Genomic DNA, 25,147 nt, shown 5'->3' with positions numbered 1-25,147 from the left:
AGCTACAAACTTAATGCTTATACGTGTTTCTTTTGCGTAGTTCTGTTCAATAAAATTATAAAAGAACTATTTGGAAAATCCCTACAATCGGAAATACGCCCAACCTGTTATAGAAATTACTTCATGCCCATGATTATAGTCTTCTCAGTTACGAAGTGGAGGAACATATCTTTTCACACCCTACATAAGTGGAACAATAAACCAATGGCCATTTAATTAAATTTCATTAAAATAAATGCCTACAAACATTTTAACTTTTCATTTGTCTCAGCCATTTTGATAGAATAATATTAGATTTTAAAATTTCCTTACAGAAGATTGGATTAATTTCAATTATTCCTTTTTTTTGGGGGGGGGTATACTTTTCATGGCGTACGCCAACTCCGCATCACAGGTCCCTTAGCCATTTGGCCAACCAAGTAAGTGATTTGTTGTCTTCTTCTTCGCATAATGCTAATGTAACTTAGTTCCATTAGCTCGATTCTCCAAAGAATCTCTATTTGCATTTGATTTCGATTATACTGGAGCAGAAAATATCGGAGATGTAATTAGTCGGAAATGATATGAGTTACACTTACACCTGGAAGCGGATAAATATACGTCACTTGGGTGCAATAAAAATATTGTATATTTCTATGTTATACACTGATATAAACAGTTTTGATCTAAACATTTTATTCATTTTTATATATTTCATGGATAAAAATATGTTTCTAAACTCTCACTTTTAAACTAGGATATAGATCTGTGCATCCTGATAGAATTCTTTCACGATCCTTAGGAACAATGTCCAAGTTCCAATCCCCCACTTGCTTCGTGCCTCCACAAATGGTTTCTTCTGCACTAAATTGAAATAAAAATTACATTCAAGTAAAAATATTAGATTGTAGCTTTTTTCTTCTTCTTTTTAAGTAAACAAGGAAAAAAATTTCGTCCTTGTTTACTACTCGAAGAAACAAGATACTATCAGAACTATCAAGATAGTAATAAAATAAATATTTTCTAGTGAAAATGAATAAATAACTAGTGTGTTCATCTAGATAATTGACCAAGATTTTCTCTCCATTTTTAATATACAGTAAAAGATGTAGTGCAATACCTTTCTTAATTTAATACTGAAAAACTGTAAAGATTGTGTGAACAAGTAATACTTATTCCAAGTTAACACTGAATTGAGCGTTCATGTGCATTTCAATTAGCACCAAAAATGGAAAATGTTTATACTACCAAGCTCACCCGAATTTATACCATATATGAGTTACATTGTCCTCCAAAGCACCAATCCCTTCTGCAGAGGATCGAAATTGCGATGGCATGTCTTCGGATCATCCTCAGGGATGTTTGCAGCTCTAGTGTGATTTAAATTAACTTAAAACTACAACAACAACCAAAACACAAATTTTGACGTACGTTTAGAAACGTACGTACGTTCAGATGACAACGGTAGATTGTTATCGAACACAAGAAGATGTAAGTTTGTTGTCTATAATATAGTTAAACATTTACACAGAAACAAATGTTCACTGTTACAAATGAAATGCTTGTTTTCAGTTGTGCAAGAAAAACAATTATGTTCTTATAAGATAATTTACATAATTTTATCAATTATATTCTATAACGTCAGTGTTAAAATTCTACCCGCTTCTGTTCGATTAAGCCTAGATGAATTTAGTTTAATGTTCTATCTGATGAGTAAATGGTAGTTTTACAAACTAATTTTATTGTAAGAATTGATGAGTGTGTTCATTCTAAATTAATTGCGCTTCCGATAAATTATATCATAAAATAAAATCATTGCCTCTTTGAGTATATCATATCTTTTTGCAACAACGAATTTTGATATTATTGAAAATCAGAAATGATGTCAATTACTTTATTCTAAAAGGATTGAAATGGAACATTTCTGCTGTTTTATATCACTTTGAACTTTCCTTATTGTCTAGCCACACCTAGAATTATCCATGATGTTTCACTACTTTATTTTAGGGTTTTTAGAGTACCTGACTATTACCCGGTACCCTGCCAGATTTTAATAACTCCATTATTATCCGAACCCGGCAAAAGGATTTTACTACCTGGTATCGGGTACCCGGACCCAGTGTTTAGTCTCCAATCCCGGTACTGCGTACCCGAATTCGGCCAATTTTACTTGGTATTCAGTGTCAGGTAACATTTATGTTCAACATAACAATATTCGAAATTATATTAACCACTATTCATAAAAATAATTGAAGTTTTGGAAATCCATACTTTCTTTCGCTCTCTTTATGATCAAGCAGAAATAACTGCCTTAGGCACAATATATTTTACTTTTGTGCAGAATTTTAATTCACGGAAACCTTGACAAAGTGAATGCCTTTAAGACAGAGAAATATATTCGCCAAAGAGAGGTGACAGCTAAGTAGAAGGACATACAAATTCGGAAATCTAATGCTGAAAACTATTTTAACTGAAATAATATGACAGTTGAATAAATACAAAATAAAAAAATAGAGAATTACATTGAAATCCCTATTTCTATTAAATTTAAAGTTAATAAAATCATAACAAAGATAACTATATAAATTGCGATGAATGTGTTTTTACTCTCATGCCAGATTTGTTTCAGCAAATGAGTAAATGCTATATGTTTTTATTATTTGGGTTAGTATGTTTAACATATTATTGAAGTATAATGGGTAAGGGACAGTCGCAAAAATTAATAATTACAATTATATATTTAATTATAATTAAATAAATTATAAACATGAGAGCAAGAAGAGAGAAAAAAACACTAAAAGGAATTTTGCCGAAATAAACGCTGCATTGGACATACTTAGTATAGTCTGTCTATGGAAAGAACTCCCCTCACCTTTCGTCTTGAGCAGTGGCGGTGACTATGGTTACAAGTAGGTTAGTTGGGACAATATTTAAGACAGGTTTTACAAAGGTCGAGAGAAAGGGAATCAGGGGAGAGAGCTAATGTGCTATTTCTTGTTTCTATGGCAGGCGGCCTTAGACCTTGAGGTGTTTTTTTCTACACAAAAATTGTAAAAGCGGCATACCGTTTATATGGTGGCATTAGTCTGTTAAAGGTCAAAATGACCTCTTCATCGGCAACAGTTCTTTTGGAATTATGATGAAAAAATGATGAATAAGTATCTAAATAAATGAATCTTACTTTGGTAATATATAAAACTCTGGATCCATTACTGCGTATTTAATCCAAGGAGCTTTGACCTAAAAGAAAAATAATTTTTTTTTTACTTCTAATTTTTTTATTTTATAAAATTTACAAATGCTTATATAGGCATTAATAATTTGAGAGATCAATAAAAGGAAACTGAAATGAATTTCTATCTAGAGATATATATACGAAGCTTGTTTTGTTATTACACTTATTGCAGCTTTAGTGTACAGTACAAAGAATTAAATGAACTATGGTCTATCAAAAGATTATAAGATTTCATATTTTACCCTGATAACCTGTCCTCTTATTGGTTTCAATTCTGGATCATGTGTGAGGCCAGTAGCTCCTATTCCACTGCAATTGATCACTACATCATACTTTCCACATAACTGTGCATAGAAATGAAAATATTTAAGTTTGAATATTTTACATTAGGAGATTGAAAGTTAAAAAACAATTTTGAAAGAAAAAAAACTTTTAAATAGCTTGTTTTGATAATATTTTAGGATTCTTTCCATATTTTCCTATTATTATTATTATTATTTTTTGATATTTAGAAATTAGGAAAAAAAAAAATGAAACTAGTAGAGAATGAGATTTAGAAAAATAATTCAGTAGAAAATGCGATGTTATTAAAATAAGTAGCAATAAATTCTTTCTCGAAAGAATATTTACATGTGTATTATCGGTGACATGTCACAAAACATATGTAAATAAATTGAAGACAGTAAAAAAAAAAAAAAAAAACGTGCAGATAATTAAAGTACTTGGCTACCAATAGTCTAGATAGTCTAGATGGAGAGTCTAGATAGATTGAGGCCTTATACTCCCTACGGAGTGAAGCGGTATAAGAAGAATGAGAAGAAAATCGAAGAAAAACTTTCTCTTACTTTCGATAATAACAACATATATTTTCTTAATAATTTTAAAATTGATTCATTATTATTTTTTTGATTATGTTATGAACAGCAATTAATTTTATCTTAATTACGATTCAAACAAAAAGCCCAAATTTCGAAAATTAATTCAAGCTACATGGCATTCATAAACCTGACAATGACGTCGCCACTTAGTTATGATAAAAAGAGACATGTCATGGTGCTTTTAATGATTAATATTAATAACAATTTAAATGTTGAAACTGAGATGGAAAGAAATGAAATTTACTGACTTCAGAAAAATTTTCCACTTTTTGTTTTATTATTTGGCCTCCACGTTCTTTAAATCTGAAATGAATTAAATTAGTCATAGTTCATTCAAATCATCAAAATTAGAAAATAGTTAATTTTGTTATGCATATTATGGTGTTTCGTAATTATCACTCCCAATATAGAGTACCCTTATCAAAATGGAAGGAAAGAAAAGGCATGCTCATATTGTGTCACCAATGAATATTAAAGTAGGGAAAAAATGTACCAAAAGAAAAAGGATTAAAAGCTTCCGATCGGTTTTAAAAATTACTTTTCATCTCGTCTTACTTTCTTCTGTCAATCGCATAAAATTTGATGTTCTTAACTTTCTACGATTAGGATAAGCCAGATTTCAATAGCGTTTTTCTTTTCTTTTTAATTTAAACACCAATCTAGCAGCACCCATTTGTTTATATTTTTTACTTGATTTTGGAAATATAGTACATACCACATGTACTAATTACAGAGCACCAAGTTAAAAATAAAAGTTAATATTTAACTAAAAACATCTAAAAAATAATTGCTTACGTCGATTACGGTACCACAAATTTCACGTATATAAGCTTTTTTTTAAAAAAAATTTATTAAAAAAGGAATTCGTATTTTCACTGATTCATCTAAACAAGATTTGACCATTCTCATGCAATTTCCTGATTCGCCCGTTCTATTTATTGAGTAATTCAGTCGTTATATTAATAATCATTTTAAGACATCATTCGAGAAATTAAATAAAAACAAATAGTAGTCATAATAACTGAAAACATTTAAAACGATCGTTTAATATTAAAGTCGTTTATTAAAGATGTTAATTTTTCTGATTTGCATATATTTATAAACTTATAAGTATTTTAAGTTATAAGTAAAATTATGGAGAATGGTTTCACGGTTATGGTTAATATATTAAGGTTTACTATGGTCACACAATTCTACCTTGAGATTCTGAAATAAAAATAAAACACCAAGTACTTATACAAAAATTCTCGAGTTAGAAAAAGTAAACTTTCATTCATCAAAACTAAATGATCTTAAATTGAGAGTACTGCTTAGAATTCAAATAATTTACTTATGTATAAAAAAACTTAAAACTTTTATTTAAAATTGGCATCTGAATTTCTTGAAAAAAAGGAACCACCAAATAAATCATCAAAAATGTGTGTTTTTTTCAAAATAAACTTAAAAAATTCATATTTTTGGAGAAGCGTTTTTGAGTTTCGAAGAGAAACACTTGAAGTACATTTAACTTTTATCAAAGAGCTTTTTTGGTGGAGTGGGTTAGGAGAATAATAAGAGCATCGTCGATTTTTCATAAATTTTCGAACAACCAAATTTTCCAATAGATTTTTTTTCAATCGAAAATTTCCTCAAACTTGCTGATATTCAGCATTATATTCACTTAGACTAATCACTGAGAAAAAAAGTGTGATCAAAACTACCAGAATATGGTAAAATTTGCCGTCTTTCTAAGTCTATGGGAACATCAAAGCACTGAGCAACTTTTACTGAGAGCTATGGTAATAATTTTAGTAAAATTAACAACAAAATATAGTTTTAAATTATGTGATAAAATTTGGTAAATTTGCTAAAATTTGGTAGTTTCATCTTGCTACCTTAGAGCATGGCATAAAAACCATTTATACGGTTAAATTCATTTTTCAGTTTTGTATTTTTGACTAAATGTGTGGTAATAAGAACTATAATTTTGAAAACCAGCGTTCCAGTAAATCGTTACCATATGAACGGAAAAACTACTAAATGAATGACTCTTATAGCATTTATTTTTGTTTTTATTTACAAAATTAGAATGTTTCTTTTACCAGAAATGTCATTACCATAGAGTACGGTAATTTTACCAACATTTTTTTTATCCATGATAGAAAACTAGTTGTTGTTTAATTTTTTAAAATTTACCATTTTAAATTAGTATTTTTTTCTCAACATTTCTTTTAAATATATTTTTAAAACTCCAATTTTTATTAGTTAGAGCCCAAATCATGCAAAGCCTCAGTTCTTATTACTCATAACCGATGTCTTAGATAAACTATTTTAATAATGAGGTTTTAAATAACAGAAGGAAAATTATAACTCCTAGTTGTTTGTGGAAGTGACATAAATTATAAATGCGGAAAATTTACTTACTTTTTGAGGAGTTCAGGAATAAGTTTTGTACATTCCGCAAAATAAGTAGTCATAAAAGCTCCATATCTACAAGAAAAGTTATATATTCAAAGAGTCTAAGTCACAAAATGAAATATATGTCACAAAATGAAATATATGTCACAAAATGAAATATATGTCACAAAATGAAATATATGTCACAAAATAAAAGTATAAGTCACAAAATATATCACATATACTAATTTTTTGAGTAATTTTTAAAATAAAATAAAATAGTCTGTAGCATATAGAGTTTAATAAAAATGCGGAATATTGTACAAATATATTTTAATACAAATATATTTCGTAATATTATACAAATGTTTTTAAAATCTAAAAAAAAAACTATTTTCATTAAACCATATATACTATAAGCTTTTTTTATGTTGCTTTGAAAATTACTCAAAAATTTGAATAATATGCGATACATTTTGTTAGATATCAATCGACCACATGAGCTTTTTTCGAAAGTATCTGGAATAATCTCGAAGAATAGTAATTCAGTTTGCAACAAATGTTTTACTCAATTTGAAGCACTTACAGATGATTTAGAAAATATATATATTTGTACGACTTTATTTACTGGCATACATACAGCCGTAATTTGCCCTTCGCAATATTTTTTCGCAATCTCAATATAAAAAAAATGTCACGTGACTCATTTAAAACAAGTTTATTTTTCTTTTTTTTACGGTAGTTGCCATGAAAAAGAAAATTCTAGTAACTATGTATGTGAATGGATATTATCAAATAGGTGTTTCTAATATGTTCTTCTCGCTCATCGTGATATAAAGTACGATGTTGAGAATTCTTGAAACTATTAATATTAAAATAGCTCAAAAAGTTACATTTTTAACAACTCAAATTTATTTTATGAAGTGGGGCAAAAAATATTATTGAGCCAGAGATGATTAATATATATTAAAATATTCTACCAATATTGAGGTAATAAAAACCTAGTATTTTTTTTTTATAGAGTCACGATGACTCATCTTCAGTGAGGTACCCAGGTTCGAATCCCAGAGATCCATACATCTCAAAAACAACCTCCCTGAGCTGGATTGCTCTAAAGTAGATTTTCACCAACCTCAATACAGCCTCAAGTGTGAATAAAGTAACTTCATACACATTGATTATGTACCTTGGGAGGTTGATCTTTTAATGTTGTTATTGAAATCAACTTCGAATAACTCTCAAATAAACCTCAAAAATACCTTAAATTTCCGTATGGAAAGGCTACGGAGTTAAAAATAGCCATATAGTGACTGCTGTAATAGATTTGTTACCACCCTCTTTCAAAATGAATAAATACTTTGTATTATTTACTTAGAATAATACTTATTATATAGTAATAGTACAGTAAATACTTGAAATAGTACAAGTTATATACATAATTTATACAACTGTTACTAAGAAAAAAAATGAATTTTTCAAATTACTTATAACGAGAAGGAAATAGAGCCATTTCTTTTAAATTCATAGGCCTCCAATCTAGAAATATATCTTTAAATGTAGGTGTTTCCTAAAATAGAAGAAAATAAAAAACATTTATTTACATTCACTATAATCAATAGTTAAATTTACAGTAACACAAACTTATATTTAAAATAAACAAAGCTATCTAACTATTTGTTCCAATTGTATATTAAATTATCTATTTGAAATTTGTTTTCAAATTGAATGATTAATTGATGAATTATTCAAATCGAATTAAATTGATGAATTATTGAGCAATTTTTGGATAAATAGAGAAGAAGTTCATTGTTTGATACCAACAAAAATCTTGTAAATCAAAATATGGATTTTCCAAAAAGCATCAGAAAATTAAGCGATAATTAAGTAGAATAGTAAATATAACAATACTAAGAATAGTTTTGTATCAAGTTTAACGCTAATTAAATAGTTATATACTAATCATAACACTAATAAAATTGTTTGGTACTAAATACAACACTAATAAAACAGTTACGCACTAAATAAAACATTGATATCATTAGTTTTCTTTGTAATTTAATTTGGTATGAAATATTTCATTTGTTGCAAATATTTAAATTCAGCATATGTTTAATTTTTACTCATAAATAAATGTTAGATATTTTGACAAATGATATTTTGATGCCCTAATTTGACAAAAAAAGAAGAAAATTCTACTAAGTAAACATTTTTATATGTGCTGTGCTGAAAAAAAAGCGATATTTAAAAATATTCCAGTTCTGCATAATCACGTCAGTTTTAAACTTAAAATATACATTGTTCTGGAACAATGCATGAAATAAAACTACAATTTAAAGATTGGTCGACTGTTCTCAATTTCGAGCACTTAAAAAATAAAATAAAATTAAAACTTAATTAGAAAAGCTTTATTTTTTAATAAAAATGATCAAAATGTCATTTAAATATATTTTTAAACTTCAGTTGCTAGTAAATGCGTTTTTTTACATAATAATTTAAAAAATTCTCTTACTAATGGAGTTGTAGAAATCTCGTAACATGGTAACAGTCCTACACCACATTCACTTGCATTTTCAGACATAAAAATATCTTGAAGAAAATTAAATGTTTTTGTTAACCAAAATCTGAAACAGAAAACATTTTACTGAAGCATTTAGCATTACACTGAAGTACAAAATATTAATTTGAATTTAGAAGCTAACAGTTGAAATTGGATACTTTTATTCAATATAGCAAAACAAATGATTTGTCTAAATTACAGTGTTGTTAATAACATCCTTTTTACTCAGATTCAGGGGACTTTATGACCAATCTTAAGATATATATTTAGAGTTCGTTTAAAAAAATGGTGTAAAAAGACTAAGCGTTGCAAATAAATATTTAATTGAGAAAAAATGATACATTTTTTATGCTCTAAGCAAACATTATATAGGTTAATATATAGGATATTTTAATATTGGAATAACAATGCTTTTTGCTAGAAATATTTATTCTCATGAAAAAAAGTTGATTATGATTTTAATTCTATATTTCTTTTATTGACCAATATAGTTATTGCTAAAAGTTTGAAAAAAATATTACTCTTTCTTATTTGAAATTCAATTTTTTATCCCTAAGTCAAAAGTTTTTCGAAATATGTATATTATGTTCTTTCTTCAGGAAACGCACTGAATACAAAGTCAACCACTAGAAAAATGCGAAATGTGATTAAAATTACAACTTTTTTGAAACATGACTAAAATTTAACCTGGTTCTACTCTGATTTGGACAAAACAAATTTTTTATATAGTAAACAAATTATTTTTAACATATATGAGTTTTATTTAAAAAACATTTTAAAATTTTTCATGAATATTTCTTGTTAAATATTGGTCTTTTCAAAAAAATTGACGCTCATTCTTAAATATGAAACCAGTTTCAAATGAACTCTTCTTTGCAATAAATTATTAAAAGTTCACAAGATATTTACTAATACCTTGTGTTAGGATATACACTGAAGAGCCATTACATTATGACCACCCTTCATCTAAAACAATGGGCTCACCCAGGTTTTCATGGTTTCTCGCTAAGGAACAATGTTTTCATGGGGCACATTAGGACCCCTAATCCTCATATAACAAATAATCCTCATATAATAATCCCTGACGTCTGTAAGCTACTTGAACATAGTTGCAGACCAGGTTCACCCATTCAGGGCAACAGTTTTCCTGCGGGGGATGGTGTTTACCAATAGGATAATGCACCATGTCATAAGGTTCGAATCGTCGAGGAACATTCCAGTGACTTTCAAGTCTTGTCTTGGCCCCCAAATTCACCTGACCTTAATCCAATAGAGCATTTGTGGTCCTACTTGGAAAACCAAATTCGTTCTGCCACGCTACCCCCTCGCAATGTGAGGGAATTGCAGGACCAGTTGGTGAGCGCTCGGTACCAGATACCTCAGACTACCTATCAGCACCTTGTGGAATCAATGCCACGGCGGGTGCTAGCAGTTTTGAGGGCTAAAGGTGGTCCTACATGTTATTAGCAGGGTGGTCATAATGTAATGGCTCTTCGGTGTATAATGCATACTCTGAATTATTCGTTTTTGAATTACCTCTCTAAATAAGTCGTGATTTGTATTTGAAAAAATACATTTTTTTAAATTATTCATGCATATTCTTGCCAAATATAAGTCTTTTCGAACAAATTGACTCTCAATTTTGAATGTGAAACCAGCTTTAACTTAATTCCGCATTATGAAAAATTATAAAAAATTAGCAAAGCTTTATAGGAGTGGTGTATACATGCTCTGATTATGGAGTGTTTTGCACTAAACAACCTCTTTTTTTAAAAAAAATTATGAATAAGTATTTATTTACTTATATGGGTGTTTTTAAATAAATTGATTCTAACTTTTTAATATGAAACTAATTTTAAATAAATTCCAAATTTTCAAAAATTTAAAAAAAAAGAAGAAATCACAAGTTGTCCACCTTTATTTTAGCTTTATACCTGTATGTACAATGGAAGAGACACTTTCAGTTTTTGAAATTTTTCTTAAATTTCACAAGAAATACTTAAATGATTATTTTGTAACTTTAGAGGTGCTTAGTCTATGCTATTTTTCATACCTAGCATTAGCAATAATAAAGTTTTCATAGACCTGTAATGAATTATGAAAGAAAACAAGTATTATAGAACACCCTATACAAAAAAATTCAAGCAGTAGGCTTCTTTCATGTATCGATTACTTCAGTTGTTATATCTAATAACGGCATAAAATTTCGTTAACCTAGAGTAAATATTTATGGAGATATGGACATTTTTTATAAAAAAACCAAAAAAAAAATTTCCTGCGTTTTCTTTTTTTTTGCTATAACTTTAAAATTATCCAATGTAATTAAACAAATTTTAGGATTAATTTAAAATTAATAACAAAATTATTGATTTAAAATTAAGAAGAAAAATCGTTAAAAACTGCGCTGGATATGAGTATTTAAAGATTTTTCTTTTATACTGTGCATGCTCAGAAAAAAAAGGGTTTTTTTCCTTCATTATTTCGTAGTGAAACGTATTTGGCAACTATTGAAGAAGTTTGATCTGAATATCTTAAAGAATAAAAAATTTCCAAGAGATTTTCCAAGCAGTTTTTGTACTTTTCAGAAGAAGGCTAATAAATGATAAGGGGTTTGCCACAAATTTAATATTGTACTATTAAATAAGATGTGTTAAATATGAGACCGGAATTATTACGCATAAAAGTATGTTCTCTTTCCTTACATCATCACATTTTGGTCTCCGGATGATTATTGCTAGGTATTATTCATTTGTTATTAAATTTTGTTTATAATATTCTTGTATTTAATATTCATGCATTTAATTATTATAATTCATATTCGTTTGTATTTAATATTCTTTTAGTATTTAATATTCGTAAATTGTCCACCTTTGTGTTTGGGATTCCAAAAAAGCCGTGAATTTAGAGTATTTTGGACTAGACAATTTCTTGTTTCTTTAAAATTATCAATAAATATTTTCTTGTTACGCATGGGCATTTTTAAATAAATTAATTCTAATTTTTTATATTGAATTAGTTTTAAATAAATTCTGAATTTCAAAAATTTATTTGAAGCAAATTACAAATTGCCTACCCTTATATTAGTCATGATATATTAGTTACACTCAGAATTAGGCACAGAATTTTTTTTTCTTTTTTTAATTATCTATAAATATTTCTTGGCACATATGAGTGTTTCCAAACAAATTGACGGCTCCTTTTGAATATTAAACCAGTTTTAACAGAAAAGTCCACAAATTGTCAACTCTTGTGTAGGCGAATAATATACTCCGAATTTGGTATGTTTTGGACTAAACAATATCCCTTATTAAACTATCTATAAGTATTTCTGCACATATATCGGTGTTTTGAAACAAATTGCCTGCCATTTTTAAATATGAAACCAGTTTCAGTTGATCTCAGCATTGTAAAAAATTATAAAAGAAATAGCTAATTGTCTACTTTTGTGTTAGCAATATACATACTTCGAGTTAGGCGTGTTTTGAATAAATTAAGTTTCTAATTAAAAAAGTTATGCATAAATATTTCTTGACATATATGAGTGTCGTTAAACATATTGATGGTTATGTTTCATTATAAAATCAGCATCAAAAAAAATTTTACAATGAAGAAAAAAAATCTTTTTATGCAAGATATATTTTTCATTACCTCAGTCTTTCTGGAGCAACGTTACCCAACAAATATGGCTTCCATAATCCTGCTGATCCGTCACCGGTCGTGAATGGACTGAATGTTTCTGATATGAGTGTCACTTCAATATTTGGCACTTTTTCTATTGCAATTAATGCTGATGAAGTTCCAACGATGCCAGCTCCAATAACCGCGACTTTCCGAATCGGTGCCATCTCTAAGAACCTAAAAATTAGAACGTTAATGTTTGTATTTCATTTAATTTAAAGTGTCGAAATTTCATCAGTTCTGTTTATAAAGTTAATATATTCAAATCTGTGATGTTCATTGTCGAATCACGTTTTAAAATTTTTGAGGCATTTTATAAAATAGTTAGAAGTGGGCCTCTTTTTAGAACTATTCTCTTAAATATAATTAAGAGAATCATTGAATTAATCACTTTTTAAAAAAAAAATTCATATTCCTATTCCGTATTTACTGTTCATATTTACACATTCATTGACTGAAATATGATGCAACATGAAAAAAAATGTTAGAAGCGAATAAAACTGACTTTTGCAAACGTTAAATAATAGTGTGATATTTTTACCATTTTAGTGTAATATTTTTATCAAATAATAATTTTAAACCATTTTAAAAATTATAGCTGCATTAAAATAAGAAATATTTATAAAAATCTGAAATAAAATTATAATTGAATTCTCCATATGCGATATTTTACACTAATATATATTTTATTTTTCTCTAATTACTTTGTATTGATACGAAATTTGATTTTTAAATCTTCTAATATTTACACATATTCTTTTAAGTTGATCATAAGTAACCAAAACATCTAGACAAATAGATGTGGCTAGGTATTTACATCTATTTGAGCTCTTAAGAACAGCACGTTGATCGCACAGGTTTAAACAAGTTTTTGCATAAAAAAGTTTCTTTTTTTTTTCTTTCTAAAAAATATAATACTGAACTTCTCTTGTAAGGAATGAGGATTTGTTAAATAGTCTGAATAATAGCATTTAACTAACTAAATAAACTATGAAAATAATTATTGATTTAACAAATTGTTTAAATCATGAATGAAAGTAGTAAAAAAGTATTAAATATACCATAAACTTCAAGAAAAATCAGTTCTCTCTTGAGTTATAATATAAGTACCTTGAACCACAATCTGATAAAAATTATAAAATCTATAATTCGGTGTTTAAATGAACCACGATTTTGTTCAAATTCAGCCACGTGCATTCAAATTCATTCAAGTAGTTTAAATTGTTCTATCAAAATCAACTATGACAGTTTACTCTATAGATTAGACTAAGCGAATTGTTTAAATCTAGTGTCAAAGTAGTAAAAAAGTACTAAATATACAATGCACTTTCCGAAAAATCATCTCCAAGTTGAACCATAATGTGATACAAATCTATTACAGTGCTACAACTATAATTTATTATAAACTATAACTTTTTTGCTTAAGTTCAGCCGTATGCATTCAAATTCGTTCAAATATTTGAATCTTTCAATCAAAATCAACTTTGAAAGTCTGCTTTATATACTAGACTAAACGAATCGTCTAAATCTAGGGTCAAAGTAATAAAAATGTACTAAATATACTAGGCACTTTCCGAAACATCGGCGGCTCAAAGTTTGAACCATAATTTAATCACTCTGAACCATAATCTGATACAAATTTAGTGGAACTAAAATTTGGCGTTTAGTTGAATCATGGTTTCGTTCAAGCTGTAAGATCTTTTTGAGTTAACAAATTCATTCTAATATTTGAATCACTTAATCATAATTTACTATGGCAACCAGCTCTGTAGACTAAACAAATGGCTTAAGTCTGAAGCAAAATTAATATAAAAGTACTAAATATACAATACACTTCCTCAAAAATCGGTTCAAAGTTAAACAATAATTTTAGTGCTTTGAATCATAATCTGACACAAATTTGCAACCGAAATTCGGTGCTTAATGAATCGTGTTTCATTCAAGTTGAGCCACCAATTTGCATAATCAAATTCACTCAAATATTTAAATCATTTAATCATAATTTACTACGAGAGCACAGTTAACTATGACAGTCAGCTCAATAGACCAGACTAAATTGCTTAAATTTTACGCAAAATGAATACAAAAGTATTAAATATACTGTACACTATCCAAAAAATCGGTTCAAAGTTGAACCATAATATCTGTAGCTTGAGCAATAATCTGACACAAGTTTTTGGCACTGAACTTAGCGCGACCATGTTTTCGTTGAAGTTGAGCCATCTGCTCACTTAAACAAATTTATTTAAATATTTAAATTGCTTAATCAAAAAAAATTGAATGATAATTTGATTCAGCTTAGAATAGTTTTAAGTTTGCAGCCAATTTGGACTATTTTGTGATACAAATTGTTGCTACTTAATGTGAAATCTGAAAGTCGCAAAATAGTTTCATTTACTTTTTTTCTGTCATGGTCATCTAAAAGTTAAGTAGAGCACATGAATTTTAAATTGACTTTAAAATTTAATGATGTCACCTTAAGAAAAATTTCATAAATTGCAATAAATCCTATTCACACAATATTTTATTAAAAGGAAAAAGTTTTACCTTAACCTTCTTTGAAGCCTTTTAAATTTTCTTTGTGCTTGAAATTCAAAAACAAAAGAGATGTTTAATCAGTGCTGATAAGAGTAATAGTAATTGTTTCAAATAATTGAGTCATGATGTGTTAAAATAATGGGATAAATGATGGGGAAAATGGACATGTTATCGCAAGATAAAGTTCCCATGATAATGAACAGAGAATATGAAGACATAAAAAGAATACTGCTCTTTGATAATTTGAAGTTTAAAATAATTTACTGGGGATGTAACACCGATTATAGTTTAATGAGTAATAGCTAAGTAGCAACTCTAAAAATTTTGTAAGCACTTCGTCAATATAAAAACCCAAAAAAGGTATAAAATTAAATTATAGTCGATTCGTTTGACCCCAAGTCCGTTCTAAGTAATTTTTTAAGTTTTGAAAATCATTTTGAGTTGTAGTTTAGTCCTAATAATTTTAAAATTTGATAGTTTCAAACATGATATTTAACTAATAGTTATAAAATGATATTGACAAAGCGACTACATGCAAGTCAAAAGTAAAGTGACCACAAATCTGAGTTCAGACAACAAAGGAGCAAAAAAAAAAGAAAAGAAAAAAAAACTGATTAGAGGAAAAGAAACAGTTCGAATAATTTTTTAATACTGTAGGATTATCAGGGTAAGCTTCTAAAGCATTCAAAAAATATCGTTCTGCTGAATGTTTCATTAAGAAGGCGAATGCTTAATGCTTTCTCTTCAAATTAATATGGTAATATCACAAGAACCTCAAAATTCTGAAAAATTATTTATCGTATAAAATATTCTAGATAAAATTCTCTATTAAATGTACTATGTAATTGTCTTCGTTAATGTACAGTGAGCAAAGGAAAAAAAAAGAAGAAGAAAAACAGAACACCCTGAATAATTTTTGATCTAATGATCGGATCTTTACGTTCTAGCACTTAATCTTAATGGTTAGAGGAAGTGATCTCAAATATGCTAAAAAATAAGTGCAGACGATATTATAAGTCACTAATTCAGACACAAAAACGCACTTTCTCTGAATAAATATACCTTTCTTTCGATGGATTCGGATATCTGACCTCCAAAAATATGGGGAGCGGCCGCAATCTGGGAAATATTTTCCTCATAATTTGGTCAGTGGAGCGATCCAAAGTTTGGACCCCTTAATACTAATTTTGCTTTTTGCATACTACACCACATTTCAAGAAATTTTTATGCTGATTGAAAAAATGTTTGTACGCAGTGATAAAGTTCGTTTATCCAAAGATAATTTCAAGCAAAAAATAAATTTTAGTAAATATTGATTATTTTTTATTACTTTATTTAATAATAGTCGAAAAAAATTTGAATTGTAACATATGTAAACTTTTACATAATTTTAAAGTACATAAATTTACATGGCAAAATACAAAGTTTGAGCGATATCAGTCGAGTAGTTCCCCAGAAATTGAATTTTAAAGAAGTTGCATAGTTAAAATTCGATTTCTCATGAACTATTCAACCGAATTCGCTGAAATTTTTTATTTTGCGTTTAAAATTGCATACTTTAAAATTATGTAAAAAATTACGTTCGACTAAATAAATTTTTATAATATATATAATATAAACTAAATATAATTAAATTTTTTGACTATTATTAAATAAAATAATAAAAAAATCTAAACATTTACTAAAATTTATTTTTGCATGGAATATATCTTTGAATATACGATTTTTATTATTGTATGCAGAAATTTTTCAATTTGTTTTAAAAGTTCTTGAAGTATGGTGAAATTCGCAAAAAGTAAAATTAATATTTAAGGGTTCAAACTTTGGACAGCACTTCTAACCAAACTATTGTTATATCTTATTTTTGAATAGAGAAAAAAAAAGTAGATTTAAGGAATCAAGAATGATTTTTCAAAAAAATAATTGCGTTGTGAGAACATTTAACTTTAACTAACAAAATTTATCAGATATAACAAGTAGAAGTAATTTAAGTTAATTTAAAACTATTAGCACATTTAAATTTACAGCAATAATAATCTTGGTGATCTGGAAGATAAAAGCAAATTAAATTTTAAGGATTCACATCCAACAGCATAATTAATCCAGACTAAATATTTTTATTCAAAGAACTTAATCATAATTCAAATAAGTTTACAATTTAAAAATGAGTTACTTCACTGCTACATAACTTACATTTTAGTTCGACAGGTTATTTAAAAATAATCATTTCTCTTTAGTTACGTCATACCAAAATTATACAACAATAAAAGAAATTACGGGCACATAAAAATATATTAAAAAAAAAGGTAAAGGACTTATCCTAGAAGAGCGCGTGGCCGGCCACCCCGCATCCTTCCACAGTTCACGTTCGATCTCAGTCGTCAGCAGCAGGGAATACCTAAAATCGAACTGCCGCTCTTTCCTCCCGCTCATGTATTCCTCCGCACCGAAGGGTGGCGCTACTATCGCTTTGACTATTCACACCTGTGAATGAATCCATCCTCAAGTAGGGGTGAAGGAAGGAATAATGGAAGGTGTTGAAGGATAGGGGTGTAAGTGAAAATCAGATGGGGTTGTTGATTAAAGTAAAAAAATATAGATTAAAAAAAAATGAGATTATTTAAATTAAAACGCGGTGCCCAAAAAAGAATTAAATAAAATTGTGCCCATAAATAATAACTAACAAAAATAACTTAAACATACCATCATAACATTCCATCCCGGTAAGGAGAAAAAAAAATTCAAAGAATTTTTTTTTTTTTTTTTTTTTTTGATTATTACTTATTTGAACTAAACCTAAACATAAAATGATTCAATGGAATATCATGACGGTGTGTATTTGAGAATCGAGTTGTTTAAAGGTCTAAAAGTTACAGGGGCATCTTCGGTTCCTTGAACCAATCAACACAGCTCAACATAATTCAAAGCTTCTCAATAGACTTTCTGCAGTAAGTCCAGAGGAAAGATTTTGTTACTCGTGATGTGTATTCTTGTGTGTGTTAGGAGTTTTTCCTTCAGAAGCCTCCCATCTGTATACTCTGTCTTTTATCACATTCCATGTCTTAGCTAGCTGATCACATGGCACTTTTCGATACATGTACTCTCACTTCAATAGTACTCTCACTTGGATAGAACTCTCATTCATGACTGTCACTTTTCGACACTATATAACTTAGCAGAAAATCATCTACCGACCAGGAACGGCAAAGGGCCCTTTTGCTGCCCCAGGCAGTAACGTTTCTTGCGTAGTAACCATCGTTGCTTATGGAGTGTACGTTGCTTATGGAGATGGAGACTAACGTGATTTTAGTTCTGTTTCTCTGATGAGACATTTTGTACTTCCAAACACACACTTTGAACACAGTGAAATGTCCAACAGTTACATATTGTTAAATACGCTTAACAGTCTATTTAGTTGAAACGTCTTAGCAGGTAATGTCCAACAGTTACATATTGTTAAATACGCTTAACAGTCTATTTAGTTGAAACGTTTTAGCAGGTAATTATAAATCCATAGTTGCACTTCCTACCATCTATATCCCCAAACAACTCAATTCTCAAAATCACAAAAACATTGAAAAATTTAAATGACCAAAAAGAAATTTATAATTTACTCTCTTGCCAAGGATTTTAGAAAAAAAAACTTATACAATTCATGTCAAAATTGATCATAACTTTTGTGAGTTTCACTCACAGAATAAAAACTTGACAAAATATCCTTAGATATATTTGCGACGATAATACATTGAAAACATACATAAAATTTTATATAAAAGTTAGAAATATCATAGAAATATAAAAACAAAGTCACATTTACTTTCTATGTCTGAGATTATAGTTATGGGTGTTATTTCTATTAGTTGTCGTTTTATTAGAATTATCAGTGTCTTGTTTGTTTGCATTTGTATCACAAAGGTTAGGGAATACAATTTTCTCTGGTATTTTCGCTAAGCGATCTACGTGTACCACCTGTGTCCTATTGGTGTCACAAACATCCTCAATTTCAAAATTTACAGGTGATTTTTGACTTTTAACCCTAAACGGACCTTTATTGGGCTTAGCAAATTTTTTTGTTAACCCTTGTGACAGTTGAGGAGTGTACACATATACAATATCGCCCACCTGGATATCCTTTATTTTGCTGATTTTGTCCCGCCTTTTTTCTTGTTTGGAAGCAGACAGCTCTAAGCTTTCTTTGGCACATTGAAATGAATTTTTCAACCTTAGTGACAAATCATATGCATATTCATGGTGGTCAGCATAAGTAAATTTCGCATCATTGGTTAAGATATCCTTAGGAAGTTCTATTTCACGACCATACAGTAAGGATGCTGGGGAATAGCCTGTAGAAGAATGGATAGCACTACGATGAGCCATTAGGGCGAAAGGTAAGTGTCTATCCCAGTCATTATGTGTTTTATTGACAAGGTGGCTGAGTGAATTAATTAGCGTCCCATTTAAGCGCTCGACTACACCATCACTCTGTGGGTGGTAGCTGGTAGTGGAATGTTTTTTAATGCCTAGATAGTCATATACCTGAACTATTGCCTTCGATAAAAAGCTGGATCCACGATCGGAAATGATTTTAGATGGGACACCATGACGAGAAATAAATTCTTCCAAACTACGTGCCACTGTGTCAGATTTTATATCGGAAGTCGCAAATGCTTCCGGGTAACGGGTGAAATAATCACTCATTACTAAGATAAATCTATTGCCCGAGTAAGTTGTAGGGAGAGGGCCTAAAGCATCGATTGCTATACATTCTATAGGTTTAGTTGTAACTGGTATTCTCTGCAAAGGGGCTAACCTGTTAGGTTTGTGGGCTTTTTTTTCAATACAAGAATTGCAAGTTTTTACATGGTTCAAAATATGTTTGTACATTTGGGGCCAATAAAAGGACGATTTTACTCGTTTCAAGGTTTTTGTAAATCCCTGGTGAGCAGTAGTGGGTGAATTATGACATAAATTTAACACTTCTGTTACTAAGGTTAAGGGAAGAACTAATTTATCAATGCTTTGACTTTTTCCATTTTTAGGGGTACAACATAGGGTATCATCTTTAAGGAAGTAAATTACTGGCATCTCTGACAAAATATTACTACCAGTTTCTATTAATTTAAGAATTTTAATACAATGTGGATCTTGTTTTTGATGGATCTTCAATCTTTCTAACAATGCTGGGGAAAATTGAGTGCTAACAATATTATTAGTATTTTCTACATATCTAGATAAGTAATCTGCGGTCAGATTGGATTTTCCTGGTTTGTGAATAATTTTATAGTCAAACTGTTGTAAGGTCATCACCCACCTCGCAATTCTAGATGTAGGGTCTTTTACATTTAAAGCGTAGGACAAACTAGCTTGGTCACAGTATACCGTGAAATGTTTTCCATATAAATACTGTTTAAAATGGGTAACACCAAAAACGACACCTAACATCTCTTTCTCAACTGTCGAATAGTTTATTTCGGGATTTTTAAGTTTTCTACTGGCATATGCGACGGGATGGAAAAATTGATGTTCATCTTCCTGACACAGAACGGCGCCTAACGCATATTTAGATGCGTCAGTAAATATTGTAAATGGTTTCTTGAAATTTGGCAAACTTAAACAAGGCTGTTGTGTTAAAACAGTTTTTAATTTATCAAACGCGGATTGTGTTTCCGGAGTCCATTGAAATTTACAATTCTTTTTAGTTAGTTTAGTTAATGGCAATGCAATTTTTGCATAGTTTTCTATAAATCTGCGGTAAAAACCGGTAACTCCAATGAAGGACCTAACCTGATCAGAGTTTTTGGGAGTTTTAAATTTTTCTACTGCACTAATATTGTCTTTATCAGGAAAAACTTTACCTTCGGTTACTAAGAAGCCTAAATATTTTATTTTTGTTTTTAGAAATGAGCACTTTGACGGCTTTAGTTTCAATTTGTGCTGGCGAAGGCGTTCAAAGACTAGTTGCAATTTATTGTAATGTTCTTCTTCAGTTTTCGAGGCTATTATAATGTCATCCAAATATACGGCTATTTGTAAGGGTTTTAAACCTGATAAAATTAAAGACATTAATCGTTGGAAGCTGTTTGGGGAGTTTTTTAACCCAAAGGGTACCCTATTCCATTCGTAGAGACCGTGCTCGGTGGCAAAAGCGGTCTTATATCTGTCACTAGGATGAATTTTCATTTGAAAAAACCCACTGCATAAATCTAATGAGCTAAATAACGTTGCGTCAGCCAGATTATCCACCAAATCAGTAATGCAGGGTATGGGAAACGAATCGGGTAAGGTTTTTAAATTTAATTTCCTGAAATCGGTGCATAAGCGGTATGATTGATCTTTTTTCTTCACTAAAACCACGGGGGCTGCATATGGTGAATCACTTGGGCTAATTATACCAATATCAAGCAATTCATTAATTTGTCTATCAAGTTCTTGTTTTAGATGGTGTGGTACTTTATAGTGACGTTGCCTGACAGGAATGTCATCTGACAAATCAACTTTGTGTAACAGCGTTTCACATCCCTCAGATAAATCTGTGACCGAGTGAGCAAAAACATCCTTGTAAACTTTTAAAAATTCCAACAATCTATCCCTTTGTTCAGCATCTAAATGATCAAGCTGAAAATTTCCACCCCAACACTCAAAATCCTCTCCAAGTTGAGCTGTGTCAATGCTATTACATTTTTCTTTATTTGATACAAACAAACATTCCATTTTAACAAGAGACGCGTTTTTATTAATATGGATAGGGGTTTCACCTACATTCATGACATTTATAAATAGTTTATCAGAAGCCAAGGAAACAGTCCTTGCAATTAAAAGATTGTCTATATTTTTGTTGGGCAAAAGAAGTATTTGTTCAGTATGTTTAATTAATTTGTTTTTAGAACGAACAGGAACTGCTAACTGCGAGAAAGGGGGTACAATTATTTTCTTATTTGCATAAAAAGGAATTCCCTCCTCTGACTTGCAAGCATTACAGGTATCATTAGAATTTGCATACATTAGATTCACATTAAGCTCATCATTTTTCAAAATTTTGTTTTTACAATCTAATATCAGTTTATTTTTACTTAAATAGGGAAAACCCAATATCATATCATAATCTCTAGAAAGTTTAGGCAGGACAAAAAAATCTGCCGAAAATCTACTAGTATCGATTTTGAAACTCAAATTTATTGATTTGTTTATGCTTACACGACCTCCATTGAAATTCTGTACCTCCACTCTACAATTCTTTTGTTTACTAGTCAAACTTAATTCGTCTAAAATGTGTTCGGAGATTAAATTTACAGTAGATCCAGTGTCTAAGAGAGCAAAATAATTTAAATTTTTAATATTTACTCCTATAATGGGAAGGTTTTTATAATTGTTAAGGCTGGGGACAAACTCTGGGCTTTCAACCGAAAGTGTACTCCTTTTTATATCTTGATTTAAATTCTGATAATCTTTAAACACCACATCGGGGATACCAACAGAGACAGGTAGTGCAGCGGTCTCTCCCCCAATTAGTTTAAACTTTTATTCTTTTTAAAACAATTATCCAATGAATGTCCGCTACGGTTACAAAAGTTACAAAATGGAATTCGGCAATATTTAGCTATGTGGCCTAATTTGTTACACTTAAAGCATTTTTTCTTTGACTGAGCCTGAAGATGATTATTAACATTTCGCGTCCTGTGTGAATTTTCTTTATTTGAATGAATGCTCTGTGCATTTAGTTGAATTTGCATATCATTTAATTTTACAGTAAGCTGTTCAATTTTATCAGTAAGACTATCTATTTTGTTATCTGATTTTTCTCCTGCTTTAGCTTGTATAGTAGCTGCTAGCTCTAGCGGTTCAATAACCTTAAAATTTTCTTCGAATGTTAGTGCATGCCTCTTAAATTCATTATAGCTGTTTAAAGCTGTTGAGGCAATTCCTCTCAGTAACTCCACCCTCAGACCCTGTTTAGCAGCTGACAACAAGAGTTGTTGTCGATAATCCTCAAATTCAGTACTATTATTATTCGGTACACAGTTGTATGATATACCTTCTAAGCGGCTAAAAAATTGCCTGGCATTTTCGCACGGCAGTTGATATGCCTGTGTAAGTTTAGTGATATTTGAAGCCATGTTTGACTTCGTCTCAAACCTATCCCTTAAAGAATTAACTATTAAATCAAAATCTTTCGCTTGTTTTAAATTTCGTTGTGTGTTTATAAACTCTTGTGCTTCGCCAGTGAGGCGTAAAGATAGTGCTAAAATTTTATCATTTGCATCCCAGTTGCAGTATTCTGCAATGGAATTGAATTTGTCGAAAAATCTGGAAAAACTCGAATTCCCATCAAAATTAGGGATAACGGGTAAAAATTCTGAGATCGTGTGGCTTTTGACCACAGGAATAATATCAATTCTGTTTGCTGCAGCAGGATCCGAAGACGAAGTGTCTGACCGAGGTTCTGCCATTTTCGATAAAAAGCTTAACTAATAAAATTTATAAGAAATTTCCTACACCTGAAACGCGCCAACAATTTACATAAACTTAAAATAAAATCAAAGGCTTTAATATTTGTGACTATATAAAACATAAAATAAAATCCTGATTGATATTACAGATGACGTTTATCTATTACATTCAATAATTAACCCTATCAATTTATAACACGTGCAATCCATGTTTTCTTGTAAAAACTCAAATATCTCATGAAAATCTAAAAACATTCCTACTACACAAAATATATAAAACAAGTTGGGATATTGTTTTTAACCCTAAACCTAAAAGTACACGTGATTGACTAAGATTATGAGGAGTTAAGATTCTATTCAATTCTCATAAAATGAACACAATTATACAATTAAATACAATAATCCTTAACAATAACAAGAGAGTAAAAATGAAGCATACGCAGATGTAGTGCTTCGACAATAATAACGCGATCATGTAGCAGTAATAAAAATTAATTTAATCAAGATTTAAGCAATCATTCATATATATACTATATATATTATTAAAAATTATTTTTGGTAATCACAATTAAATTTAGCATTATTAGTTTCATATTACTTAAAGTTAACGACCAGCAAGTTAATTTTTTAATCTTAAGCATTAACACGTGGCCGCTGGTCAACGGCACCAATTTGTTATATCTTATTTTTGAATAGAGAAAAAAAAAGTAGATTTAAGGAATCAAGAATGATTTTTCAAAAAAATAATTGCGTTGTGAGAACATTTAACTTTAACTAACAAAATTTATCAGATATAACAAGTAGAAGTAATTTAAGTTAATTTAAAACTATTAGCACATTTAAATTTACAGCAATAATAATCTTGGTGATCTGGAAGATAAAAGCAAATTAAATTTTAAGGATTCACATCCAACAGCATAATTAATCCAGACTAAATATTTTTATTCAAAGAACTTAATCATAATTCAAATAAGTTTACAATTTAAAAATGAGTTACTTCACTGCTACATAACTTACATTTTAGTTCGACAGGTTATTTAAAAATAATCATTTCTCTTTAGTTACGTCATACCAAAATTATACAACAATAAAAGAAATTACGGGCACATAAAAATATATTAAAAAAAAAGGTAAAGGACTTATCCTAGAAGCGCGCGTGGCCGGCCACCCCGCATCCTTCCACAGTTCACGTTCGATCTCAGTCGTCAGCAGCAGGGAATACCTAAAATCGAACTGCCGCTCTTTCCTCCCGCTCATGTATTCCTCCGCACCGAAGGGTGGCGCTACTATCGCTTTGACTATTCACACCTGTGAATGAATCCATCCTCAAGTAGGGGTGAAGGAAGGAATAATGGAAGGTGTTGAAGGATAGGGGTGTAAGTGAAAATCAGATGGGGTTGTTGATTAAAGTAAAAAAATATAGATTAAAAAAAAATGAGATTATTTAAATTAAAACGCG

The 25,147-nt window shown here is 29.6% G+C and overlaps 1 protein-coding gene across 3 annotated transcripts in view; it reads right to left on the bottom strand.

The window, feature by feature from the left end:
- The window catches only part of Daao2 (D-amino acid oxidase 2), a 66,994-nt gene that overhangs the window by 5,287 nt on the left and 36,560 nt on the right, over window positions 1-25,147 (bottom strand). The window contains exons 1-9 of one of the 3 annotated variants that reach the window (XM_087165775.1): window positions 17,435-17,650; window positions 12,674-12,880; window positions 8,978-9,089; window positions 7,953-8,035; window positions 6,496-6,561; window positions 4,341-4,395; window positions 3,457-3,558; window positions 3,161-3,219; window positions 726-843 (exon numbers count right to left, since the gene is read on the bottom strand). In XM_087165775.1, the coding sequence (XP_087021901.1) occupies window positions 726-843; window positions 3,161-3,219; window positions 3,457-3,558; window positions 4,341-4,395; window positions 6,496-6,561; window positions 7,953-8,035; window positions 8,978-9,089; window positions 12,674-12,880; window positions 17,435-17,436 (804 nt within the window). In that variant the 5' untranslated portion in view covers window positions 17,437-17,650. Of the gene's footprint in view, window positions 1-725; window positions 844-3,160; window positions 3,220-3,456; window positions 3,559-4,340; window positions 4,396-6,495; window positions 6,562-7,952; window positions 8,036-8,977; window positions 9,090-12,673; window positions 12,881-15,250; window positions 15,288-17,434; window positions 17,651-25,147 lie in introns of those variants that run through there. The other 2 variants (XM_087165766.1, XM_087165771.1) reach the window with 2 other exon arrangements.

This window comes from Parasteatoda tepidariorum, chromosome 1 (genome assembly GCF_982258835.1).
Source record: "Parasteatoda tepidariorum strain Cologne lab strain chromosome 1, Ptep-v5.0, whole genome shotgun sequence".
In the NCBI taxonomy this organism is placed as follows: domain Eukaryota; kingdom Metazoa; phylum Arthropoda; class Arachnida; order Araneae; family Theridiidae; genus Parasteatoda; species Parasteatoda tepidariorum.
Note: the sequence above shows the minus strand (reverse complement) of the source record. Positions and strands in the feature narration are given on the sequence as shown.